Source organism: Dichomitus squalens, assembly GCF_000275845.1.
Source record: "Dichomitus squalens LYAD-421 SS1 unplaced genomic scaffold DICSQscaffold_24, whole genome shotgun sequence".
NCBI lineage: Eukaryota > Fungi > Basidiomycota > Agaricomycetes > Polyporales > Polyporaceae > Dichomitus > Dichomitus squalens.
This window is the reverse complement of record NW_006766906.1, coordinates 373,697-384,921: the sequence shown is the minus strand read 5'-3', so window position 1 is coordinate 384,921 and position 11,225 is coordinate 373,697. Positions and strand designations below refer to the sequence as shown.

The following is an 11,225-nucleotide window of genomic DNA, read 5'->3' as shown; positions in this document are numbered from 1 at the left end:
TATATATACTACTGTACATCTGTGGCTACGTAGTACTATACAGTACATTCCCAGGATGCACAGTCGCACAGAGAAGCAGTGCGTACACAGCGAAGCTGTGTGTGTACCACATGAGTAGTACAGCCTCGGTTATTGCAGTAACCGGCTGTGCCGTTCCATATCTTGTGACGGCTGTGTTAGACAAGCTGTGTAAACCAGCGCCTGTTCAACACTTAGTGGGAGCGGCTTGCGAAGGAGTGGTGGGAGGGATTTGGTCATGCTTGACTTCCCCTTGGCCGCGCGTTTTGCCGCCATGTCCGCCATCTCGTTTCCCTCGACCCCAGTATGCCCCGGTACCCATCGGAGGGTGAAGACGGTGCGCGGGGCTACTTTGTCCTTGTCCAAAAGCTCTTGGACCCTGCGATGAAAGTAATCAGTGAGGTAGTGACTAGGGCGTGGACGTATCTGGGTTGATGCCTCGATTGACGACATATTGTCGAGCGCCACTGAGGGGCCTCGCACGGCCTGGCGTTCCTTTCGTAGCAGCTGCGTGCCCAGGATGGAGCCGACAATCTCTGCTTCATAGATCCCATGTTGCCTGTCCGTGCCGAGGTGGTAATAGAGGGTCTTGGGTCGGGACGACCCGGCCCTCAGGAGTACCGCTGATGCGCCGACCTTACCCCGCCTCTGCGAGCCATCCGAGTAGACCAGTATCTTGTGTCGTCGTGCCCACTCCTCGTCCTTGTCCAGTGCCTCGTCCTTTGAGCTCGCGATGTCGACCCAGTGTGCCGGAGTCCATGCAGGGTGATGTCGAACGGCTAGGACTTTTTCCATGCGCTGTGGGGTGTCGGGGGTTGTGTAGAGATGGAGGAGCTCATGTAGTTGCGAGCGATGTTTCCGGACATAGCGAGTAGCAGCGCGCTTGACGTGTGGCGACAGGGTGTTCATCCTCACTATCGTCCGTCATTATAAAGGTCTCATTCAAGTATTCGTGTGCAGACCAACACACTTTTCAAAATGTCTCCTTCGAGCTTCTCCCCGGCCAGCGCTTGTTCGAGGGCATGGATGGCTACTCATATATGCTGATCAGAACGTCGTATGATGACGCAATGATGTATGGTGAAGCACACATCTGTTTCTTTCTTAAGAACGCCTCGAGTGTGTCCCTCTGACTGTGACCCTGACCTTGCCTCTCACCTGTGCTGACTTTCGTTTCTTCGCAGGCATTCCTCCTTCCCGACGGTCCGCGTTGGCCACGACCTCCCACAGCTTCACGAAATCCGCTGTCTGAATGACTCTTTCGCTTGTCTGAGAATCAACCCCACGTATACGTAAATCCTCCATTTCACTTTCTTGTCGTGGCCTCTCACTTGTGTCCTCGTGCAAAGTCATCCCCCATCGTATCTCCCAAGCCCGGCACGCACAACATGTATCCTTCCAAGATCGCAATGTTGTCAACACCCCCTTCGCCGTTTGGGATCTTTCGACTCTTAGTAATTCGACATGCGAAGTTGGTTATGCCTGGGTTGTGATATCCCAGCACAGGGCACATGCCATGAGGATACTGGTTTATGACGTACCGGATGGACCTGAGCGGCGCTGGAAATGTGAATGCGCGCGACGCGTCCATCTCCGGGGAAGGGGGCTTGCGGGCATTCCGCTCTGTCTCTTTCTTGACTCACGCACTCGTCTCGTACAATCGTTTACAGTCCTTGTTGGAGGTTAGGGTGGCTTCGTCTTTGGGCGACATGCTGGTAAAAAGCACTCACCAGGCGGTCTCGATATAATATCCAGCGGACTGACGCGCTGTGGGCAAACATTCTCAGCTGGAGAAGAATTCGGTATCAGGATGTGAGCGTACGTGCATTGACCAGTACCATCCCCTCCAAGGCTCTCTTCATCCAAGTGCTCAAGGAGTCAGGCGTTTTCCACTTGAAGTTACGACAGGTGGACATTGCGCTGCAGAACACACGACGGCGCCCTCTGTCAATTCAGTAATCCAGTGGTGGTCCACTCTAATACTTTTCGTCCTTGGGTCGTCTGCTATCGACGTACCTCCCTGGTCCGTGACAATATCATAGCGCATGCCACGCCGGCGGGTGATTTGTGCGCATTAGGGAGGAGCCAGATGGACATAGTATGTACAGACCTCGAGAAAATTTTTCTACAAAAGTCTTGCTGAGGTCCTTAACGTCGACCATGAGCACACCTGTCTCGCCCACAGTGTCCGACCATCAGCCAAAAAATTAACCAATGGTTGTTCCAGTCCCAGGCGCTTAACCAGGCACGTGGTGTTCAGAGTAGACGCCAGGGGCGTGTTCAAGTTCACTTCACCCACCATCGCATTCGTTCCATATCGGCTACAACTTCGTTGGCCGCTCTTCATTGCCCAGATTGCTTTCACTGAGAAAGCCGTCTACCACAGTAAGTACCTCATGGCGATGGCTTCTTTCTTCGACTTGACATTGACATAGCCTGGTAACCTGTAGACAATGCCTCGCACCACCAAGTCTTCCCTAGTTGACCATAGGTTTCCCGCATTCTATGCATGCTATCTTCTCAAGAGTGTACGAACACCCCGCTCTACAGCGTAAGTGTCGATTGGAAGTCCGATCGCAAAATCACTCAATGTGCGTCCAATTGACAGGACTTACATAGGCAGTACTCCCAGCCCTCCAAGACGCATACGGTGAGCTTTCTAGGCAATCCGTCGTAGTCCAAGAGTACTTATTTCAGCTGAAGTCAGCACAACGGTATAATCTCTCAAGGGGCATGGAAGACAAAACAAAATCGTCCATGGGTCATGCAGATGATTGTCCACGGCTTCCCATCCAAGCTCGCTGCGCTACAGTTTGAATGGGCCTGGCAACATCCTGATATATCTCGTCACCTTCGCGATAACGACGGTCAGGCTGTGTTTGGTCACAGTCGCAAGCTCAAATTTTTACGTAACAACGTGAAGTGAGTAAATTTCCAATTGTGGTTCGAAACCACTTTCTGACCATAGGCCAGAGTCGCCAGGAGCATGGTCTCTTCGCATCCCTATAATACTTGGCCACTCAGTGTCAAGATCTTCACTGCTGAAGCTGAGAAGGCATGGATCATCGCAGGCAAGGCGAATGGGATGCCTCCTCTACCCATCGGGATTGAGGTAGCCACAGAATTCGAGGGAGTGGATGGAAAGTCAGGCATCACAGGTTCCGGTCGGACTGGACCGATAGACGTCACAGACGGTAGGCCTCACTACCTCAACATTGATCAAGAGACTTGTATCCATAGTCCCCTGTCGGCCAGCCCAATTCACCTCTGAGCACCTGCGCAAGGCATCTTCGATCTTCGTACCCGGCCGCGACCTTCGATGTTTGATCTGTCACGATGCTGTCCAACCCGATGCGGCAAGTTGATGTTCTCGTACATCGAACTTTGAACTCATTGGTATGACCAACACAGGATCCTTTAACCACGGCGCTCTGTCTGACATCGTCCTGCACGGCTGTGTCCCATCTCTCTTGCCTGTCACGCCAGTTTCTCGGACGTGAGGTCGCGTCCACGTCTGACGTGATTCCGAGGGGTGGTAAGTGCGATTCGTGCAACACCTACATACTCTGGGGCGATATCATACGAGGCTGTTATCGCCGCCGCTCGGGCGGAGAGACTCCAGAGCTCGAACAAGACGTGGACGACCTAGATGACGGAGTGGAAGACCGCAGGGGACGGCTTTTCGGTGCCCTCGAGGACGACGAGGGCACAACAGCTCCTCCCATACCCTCTCAATCTATCGCACCGCTCCAGACCAAGAAGCATACCAGGGCACGCGCTTCCCCACCGTCCACGTCTAAGGCTGCCCCATTCTCAACGTTATCACCGCATGAATTGAGCGACGAACGAGATCACTTCGATCTGTGCGATATCAGCAGTGACAGCTCTGATGAACAAGATCCCGACAACGAACTTCCGCAGTGGCACTCGTTCCACCCCTTCAAGACCGTCATGGCGATACAGGGAAGTGTGCCTCCCAAAGCTCTGTCCAACCACTCGCGTCATCAACTTCGCGATGGCGAAGATCTTAGTCGCCCACATGCACCCTCCCACACTGGAGCGGGCCACGGGACGCCGCCAACAGAGGAAGCCGCTGACGCCGAGAAAACAAGGTTCGATTTCACGTCAGCAGGGTCCTTCTTACTCTCACCTCCAAGTATCCTCATTTAGTCGCGAGAAGAAATCCCGCGGAGAGCATTCCAGAGAACAGGTCTCCAAGATGTCAAGGAAACCATACTCACCTGACACGGCAAGAACGCTTGCTGTCGATCCTCTTCTCACCCTTCTGCTAGTCCGAGAAACAGCAGCAAACGTTGTTCCTGACAGGGTGCCCTCCCGTCCACGCGCAAGGTCGAACATCGACGGTACTTGTGCTCCATCGGAGACAGCGAGGGAAGCATCAAGCAAGCCAAACCTGCGACCTTTTCCTGATCTGCCGCCGCTTTCACAACCACAGCGGATAACGACTGGCGAGAGGCGAGAAAACGGGGCTTCCGATAGTGAGGTTGTCGAGATGATGTCTGATTGATCATGGAGATGGGCCGTTCACTCGGAGCGCGGCGTACTCATAGAAGGATTGAATGAGACGGAGCTATGAGGTTCTTTGACATGTACGTTTGGCCTCTCTGATCTTGACTTCCACCTACAGTCGATCTGCGTGGCGCTTGTTGGCGTGCGGCGCATGGGTGAAGCCGATCTCATTGAGCGGAGAACAACTGCAGCGATTACTTCGGAATTACGGGCACTAACTATGTATGAATGTGCATTTTCTCACCTTCTCGTTCAGCGCGGCCGCTGGTCCGCCCGCCTCCATGTCACTACGCATTCATTCGTCCCCTAGACCACCTTACCGCCGACCCCCAGGCTTCAGAGCTAAATCGTTCACCTCGTGTGATTTTATCGCCCACCCTGACTACCGTCGCGACTTCTCACGGGCGCCCGGTTCTAAGAAAGGCGAGTCGTGTCCGTGGCGGTGGCGGCCCATTATTACTCACCCGCAGCGCGTTCGAACGAGCACGTCAATCTGATCCATTCCAAGCCGTTCTACTACGGGATCGGGAAGCTTTCCAAGGGCACAGCTCTGGGAAGGCACATTCGGCTGACGTTCTCGCTCGAGCCGGAGCATCATGACTGTGCAGCGTGCCTTCTACTTGATTGACGCCGCCACGGGTGAAGTTCAGGTAAACCTTCTGCTCCGCGCAGACACTGCCTACAGGCTATTGCCAAATCAGCATGCAGGTCATCAGGGTCTGACGTGCCCTGCGCCTTGTCTCTCGCTGGTGCGACCGTGAATGCCATCGTGAGGTTTCCCGCGAGCAGCCGCACGCGGAAGTGGGAGCGCGACGCCCTGGGAAATAGGTCTGGGACCTGTGCACGGTGCACCGTAGAGCGATTGCATGGGATGTCTGGACCGAGGAAGCTATGAATGTGTCTGCATGGGAATCAGCGTTGGTTCATTCATCAGAAAACGAGGCGTCATGGCCCTGCAGTGCCGTGACGCGTGCAGATGGCTATAAGCACGGCGTCGAGCGAAACGACGTCCCGGGCCCCCTTCTGTCACTCACGTATACATCTTTCTACGTACGGATTTTGTCTAGGTCGCGACGAGTCCTTGGGGGCTCCTCGTTCAGCCCATGGGATAGGCGTACGAATTCTGGTGAACCTTTGCGGCTACAACCTCCACCATCCATCGCTCAAGGAAACTGAACAAACGTGGAGCACTAGGGTTCACTGCGTTCCACATGCTGCCAGAATGCGTCATGGGAGTCGTACGTCTACCGATTCGACGACGCCGCTGACGAGGCGAAGGAGCACCTCTTCTTCTGTTGCAACTTCTTCGTATCCTTACCGACAGGCGTATCTTGAAGTTCGCGATGGTCGAGAATACATGACTATGCTTCCAGTATGTCACTCATGTAAATCTCCATCAAGTGCATGACTGACGATCTGCGGTCCCGGAAGCCCATGACTACCGAAGAGGACCTACTACAAGACGACATCATCAACGACCCCGCAGTGTATACTTCGTATGGCCCGTTTCCTGAACGCTCAAAACGCAAGAAACTCGTGCAGGCGATTGCAGTAAGTTCAGCAAATTACTGGCATAGCCTATGTCTTGATTGACAACATCGTAGAACTTCTTCAAGAGGTTGCGGTATAGTTTAGGGAGACGTCGTCCGACAGAAAGCGACGGATAAATTATGTTTCTATAATCACCAAATGCGTTGATTTCATTGATCTCTGCCAATACCCCCATAGGACGGAGATGCTACTGAGACCAAGAAATCTGACATGGGTGAGAAGCATAATGTTTCGCATCTGCTGCCCTTGCCTCTTTATCCTAGAAAATAGTGTTTTCCACGAGACATGGGAGTCTCAGACGGTAGGTCACCCCGGTTGGAGACGTCACGCCGAACACGCATCCTGTCGTACAGGAAGTATGTCGAACGGTCGCAAGACCGACTGATATTCGCACAATCATCGACAAGATCATACAGTAGAAGTAGATACGACAAAAAGGATCCAGAACGAGAGCATACCCAAATCGTACAATGCACATGAACGTCCTGGACATACGCTACGCAGCTCTTGAAGCTGCGATACAATACTGATCATAAAAAAGGGACTCAGGCGAAGGCTAGCGTCAAGCATCTACCAACATCGTTGCAATCCCTACCCTCACTAGAAGTGCAACTCAATCCTCGCCAGCTACGGAGTCATTCTCGCTTGTCACCCGGCTCTTCCTGCGGATATACTCGCTCTGCCTTGCCCTCTTCTTCACAGCGCTGCGCATAATCTCCGAGCCCGCACTGGCCCGCCCCGGCTTCACGCCTCCAAATGACCGCCGCGCGCCCATGCTCGAGCGCGTGCGTGCCCCCTTGGCCGACGGCGAGCCGAGAGATGAGCCCTGGGCAGCGGCAGCCCTCTGCGCGCCGAGCTTCGCAATGACCTTCGAGCGCGAGATGCGTGGTTTGCGTGCAACGAGCTGCTTCGGCTTCGGAGGGATTACTGCAGGACGGGGAATCTTAGATGGGGAGCTCACCGCGTCGCCCATGATCGCCGCGGCCGCGGAAGTGAGCGACGGGTGGTACACCGGAGATGCGGGGGACACAGAGGGAGCAGGACTGCTGGCAAAATTTGTGAGCGGCTGGCTGAATATCCTCGTGGGACGAGGGGAGGAGGGGCTGTGACTCTGGGGCGAGGTAATGGCCGCTTTGGAAGACGACGAAACCTGGGCGACACTCGTACGTTTCGGCTTCTCCTTCTGCGCCTCGGCCACTGACGGGAGGCCGGAGGTCCGCCCAATCGTCTTTGCGAGGGAACTGGCAGTCGGAGCGAGGAGAGAAGACGTGCGCTTGCGGAGGGAGGGCTGGTCCTTCATCTCGGGGGATTTGGCGTCCGCCTTGGATCTGGTGGATGCGAGAGTGTTGGTGCTCGCGAAGCTCCGACGAGTACCCATGGAAGAGACTGCCGTACTGCCGGACGTGACGCTTGTCCGCGTACCCATGGACGACACAGTGCTCGTTCTTGCCGTCTGGCGAGAAGTCGCGGTACCGTTTCCGGCATTTGTATCGCTTACCCGAGAGCGCGCAGTGCCTGCAATGCTACTTGGCCTTGAAGCAGCGGTCGCAGTAGACCTGATCGTGCCAGAAGGCACAGTGACGTTGAACGAAGGAATCGGAGACCGCGAGCGCGAGCTACCTGACTTCGTCGACGTGATCGTTGCCGAGTTCTTCGCATCCGTGGCAGGAGGGGGAGGCTTGAGCAGCTGGTTCGCCTGCGACCCAGACGCCTTCCTCGCGTTAGTCGCAAACGCAACGGAACTGGTTCCAGGAACCTTTGACGGCATATGAGCAGCGTTGGCCTTCCCGTTCTCGCCTTTCTTGTCCGCAGTCGCGACTGCGGGCGTCTGAGAAGCCTTCGGAACGGGGATGCTCGACGGTGGCGGATTGGCAGGAGCCGCCTTCGCCTTACTACCTCCGCCCATGTTCCAGACGTTACGCACGAGCGACTTCGCAGCGCCGAGGAAGCCGAACCGTGACTTAGCTTTCGCTGCAACATATCGTTGTGTCGTCAGGACTCGATCATCCAAAGAAGACAGATAGCCTAGAGACACACCTTGGGGCGCCCCAATGCTTGGCCGGCCCCGACTGCTCCGTCTCCTCGCTTTGGCGGCGTTGAGCTCCCGCTTGACGGCCTCGCGCTCCCTCATCTTCCTCTCCTCCTCTGCAGGTGGAAGAGGGGGCGCGAGGGACACGCGCTGCCCCGCGCGGTGCACGTCCCACCCCTCCGTGATGCGCATCCGCTTGCTCGACCGCCTCGCCCCCGCGTCGTCCTCCTCCTCTCCCTCTCCCTCCTCTTTCCCATCCTCGTCTTCTTGTTCCTCGTCGTCCTCGTCGTCCGCGCCAAATCCCCCAGGGACGGCTATCTTATTCTTGTTCCTGCGCGCGCCCGCGCTGATGACCCTCGCACCCGCCGCGCTGCTCCTTCTCTTCTGGCCCGCCGACGGCCGGCCCGACGCTCCGCGACCGAGCGCGTCTGACTTGCGCTTCGCCAGGCGGCGCGCCGCGTAGTGCGTCGCGATCGAGTCCATCTTGCTGAACTCGGCCTCGTGCACTTTCGCGAACCGATCCTGCATCTCCGCCGTACCTGCGGTGGTGCTCGTGAGCGTGAAAAGGGGCTGTGCGGTCTGATTAGAGGACGAGGCGGGCTTGTCCTTGTTCGCCTCGGCGAGGCGCCGGTGCATCTCCTCGAGGACGGACTTGGCGATGCCGTCGAACGCAGCATTCGATACGCCCGCCGCTGCCGTCGCCTCTCCGTTCTCTCCCTTCGCGGTGTCCTTCCCCTTCTTCACAGGGGATGGACGCCGCGGCAGCGGCGAACCGAACAAGAATGGTGCGCTGCGCGGGACTGATGTGCCGCGCGCAGGTGTAGGAGCTGCGCTGTCATCTGCAACCGGGGACGTAGTACGCTTGGAGGGAGAGAACATATCCGGCTGGTCGACCGGCCCTGGTGTGCTCGTTCCCTTACCCTGGCTCGTAGACGTCATGATGGGCTTCGCGGGGGTCGCAGCGGCCACGTGCATCCCCCCGGGCATGCCCTCTCCGCCGTCCTCGTCGAGCGGGAGCTTAGGGTACAGCCGACCCTCGCCCTCCACGCTCGGCGCGACAGAGCGCGGAGTGGCAGGCCACACGTTCAGCGTGCGCACCGTGCCCGGGGTGCCCGCGACGATGTCGAAATCCGTCTTCACGACGGGCAGCTTCGGCGGGCTCATGTTGTAGCTGAACGCGTAGTCGTCGCCCCGCGCGCTCTTGACCGCCGCGGGGTGCGACACGAGGCGGATCGTGCTCCGTACTCCGGCGGGGCCCAAGCGGACGCTCGAGCGCGCGGTGGACTTCGCGTCTCCATTCGCGTCGCTGTCGTTGTCGTTGTCTCCGTCGTCCGCGTCCGCGTCGAGGCCGAGGATGCTCGAGTCCGGGGTGGAGAACTTGAAGTGGTCCGTCTCGGGGAGCGAGTCCGAGGGCGGGATGTGGTCGTACGGGATGGCGTGCTCGGCGAGCGAGTCGCGTGCGCGCGTGCTGTTCCCGCCGCCAACGCCGAGGAGCTTGCCTGGGGAGAAGGAGGGCATCTTGCTAGGGCTGTTGATGGTGTTGTTGGCGGAGTCGGTGGTGTGAGTGTGGTGGGATGCTTTCGATGCGACGCGTTTGATGCCGAGCGAGGTGGCGAGTGCTTTGATGGAGGACGAGACGGAGGCTGGTGCGATGGGTGTCGTTAGTATATGAGGCTGCAAGCGAGGAAGTTAAAGGAGCGGCGAAAAGGTGAAACGGGAGCGCTTGGCGGACAAAGCATCGGGTCTTACTCCAGGAGACAGCCGAGGAACAGGAGACCGCCAGCTACGTTTCAGCACTGTCCTTGTACAGGGATCTGAACCATGCTGAACGGACGTAGGGGCATGGAACACCCAGACGCTGCGCACTACCTACATCACACCGCAACGGTCACACCGCGAGGGAGACAATATGCAACCCGCACGCACCTGAGTACAGTTGCCGCCTATGTGGATTGCGATGCAATCCGAACATTCAGAAACCCAGTCGCAGTGATACAAGTCGCGCCAGGATTCGAAGATGTCGGTAATCAACATCTCTCCAGCCATGCCGTCTTATACTCTCAGAGTCAACCTCGAAGACTGGGATCATGCGCCGTCACTTTCACTGTAGCGCGAGGTTGTTCCGCATCCCTACCACGTATCCTGTTGACAGCGGAGCGCCCCCTTATCGCATATAGCAAAGAGCTCGCGACGCCCTATCGCAGGACCCCGAAAGTAATATACGTAGGAATACTCACATTTAGACATATGAGTGCCAAACTCCCCATTCGAAACAGTCCTCAAACTGTTCTTGGAAGAAGCGGTGCCCATAGTTTCGTCAAGCTCCTCGATATCCTCCATGACGACCTCCCACTGCTCGCTCGGTCGCGGGATCGAGAACCGAGAGGTTAGCACTACGTCTTGCATGTCATAGTCGTCTCCGTTGGTAGCAGTATCAGGTACCGGTGCGGGTTCTGCATCCACGGGCATCCCTCCCGGTATATCCTGCACGTCTTCCATTCGGTCGTCCTCTTCCGGGGTAACGTCTTCAGACTGGTTCAGCTCCTCGGGCGGAAGCTCGAGAGCGCGCTGTTTGAGGCGTTCGATAAGTTCGGAGTTCTTGCCATTTGCCTTTATATGGTGTATCTTGCATAGCCTGACGAGCTGGTCGCGCTTGAGGGAGTGAAGGGCGGGCGAGTTGGATAGGATCTGGGTCGTGGTCGCCATTATGTCGGCATGCCAGTCGAGGAGATTAGGACCACAGGGCTTCAGCGACGGCTAACAGAAGGGACCGGTGCCAATTGAGCACTGATGTTACGCAGGAAAGAAAGCAAGGGGGAGCGGGGGAGATGAGCAAGACGGCGGCGGAAGACGGGGTTCGGGTTCAACTTCCAGCAACGGACGTCGGTTTCTCAACTGCTACCACGGCCACATGACCTTTGCAGTCGACGCGACGCGCGCCTCGGGCGCTCCGCCTTTCACGGGCCACTGGCACATGGCCTGCACGGGTTTTCGACCACACACATCCTGTCCTTGTCCTCTGCCCAATATAGACCGTACGAGGAGAACGCACACGAACATTTCATGCCCACGAAAAGACACCAACATGCTCAAGCCA

At 56.8% G+C, this 11,225-nt stretch overlaps 5 protein-coding genes across 5 annotated transcripts; 2 read left to right on the top strand and 3 right to left on the bottom strand.

The window, feature by feature from the left end:
- Positions 1-1,345: 1,345 nt before the first annotated feature.
- DICSQDRAFT_128047 (uncharacterized protein) lies at positions 1,346-1,934 on the bottom strand (the record flags this gene model as incomplete). The annotated part of the gene is made up of 3 exons (XM_007367349.1): positions 1,346-1,568; positions 1,749-1,785; positions 1,841-1,934. 3 exons carry the CDS (start codon positions 1,932-1,934, stop codon positions 1,346-1,348), a joined length of 354 nt encoding a protein of 117 aa, XP_007367411.1.
- A 537-nt stretch (positions 1,935-2,471) lies between these two features.
- On the top strand, positions 2,472-2,944 carry DICSQDRAFT_64131 (uncharacterized protein; the record flags this gene model as incomplete). Its single annotated transcript, XM_007367348.1, has 2 exons — positions 2,472-2,569; positions 2,722-2,944. 2 exons carry the CDS (start codon positions 2,472-2,474, stop codon positions 2,942-2,944), a joined length of 321 nt encoding a protein of 106 aa, XP_007367410.1.
- A 212-nt stretch (positions 2,945-3,156) lies between these two features.
- Positions 3,157-4,658, bottom strand: DICSQDRAFT_138158 (uncharacterized protein). Its single transcript, XM_007367347.1, has 4 exons — positions 4,189-4,658; positions 3,430-4,130; positions 3,274-3,374; positions 3,157-3,212 (listed from the first exon to the last, which is right to left on the bottom strand). Exons 1-2 carry the CDS (start codon positions 4,214-4,216, stop codon positions 3,841-3,843), a joined length of 318 nt encoding a protein of 105 aa, XP_007367409.1. The 5' UTR covers positions 4,217-4,658; the 3' UTR covers positions 3,157-3,212; positions 3,274-3,374; positions 3,430-3,840.
- A 1,253-nt stretch (positions 4,659-5,911) lies between these two features.
- On the top strand, positions 5,912-6,215 carry DICSQDRAFT_171670 (uncharacterized protein; the record flags this gene model as incomplete). Its single annotated transcript, XM_007367346.1, has 3 exons — positions 5,912-5,920; positions 5,980-6,099; positions 6,153-6,215. 3 exons carry the CDS (start codon positions 5,912-5,914, stop codon positions 6,213-6,215), a joined length of 192 nt encoding a protein of 63 aa, XP_007367408.1.
- A 307-nt stretch (positions 6,216-6,522) lies between these two features.
- DICSQDRAFT_181703 (uncharacterized protein) lies at positions 6,523-10,961 on the bottom strand. Its single transcript, XM_007367345.1, has 3 exons — positions 10,366-10,961; positions 8,137-9,771; positions 6,523-8,070 (listed from the first exon to the last, which is right to left on the bottom strand). Exons 1-3 carry the CDS (start codon positions 10,832-10,834, stop codon positions 6,713-6,715), a joined length of 3,462 nt encoding a protein of 1,153 aa, XP_007367407.1. The 5' UTR covers positions 10,835-10,961; the 3' UTR covers positions 6,523-6,712.
- Between the last annotated feature and the right edge of the window lie 264 nt (positions 10,962-11,225).

Coding starts and splice junctions, on each gene's coding strand:
- DICSQDRAFT_138158 (XM_007367347.1), bottom strand. CDS start 4,216: ATGCTCTCCGCGGGATTTCTTCTCGCGA. Junction 4,131..4,188: donor CGCGGGATTTCTTCTCGCGA/CTAAATGAGGAT, acceptor GTGAAATCGAAC/CTTGTTTTCTCGGCGTCAGC.
- DICSQDRAFT_181703 (XM_007367345.1), bottom strand. CDS start 10,834: ATGGCGACCACGACCCAGATCCTATCCAACTCGCCCGCCCTTCACTCC. Junction 9,772..10,365: donor TGGCACTCATATGTCTAAAT/GTGAGTATTCCT, acceptor CCATCGCACCAG/CCTCCGTCTCGTCCTCCATC. Junction 8,071..8,136: donor AAGCATTGGGGCGCCCCAAG/GTGTGTCTCTAG, acceptor GATATGTTGCAG/CGAAAGCTAAGTCACGGTTC.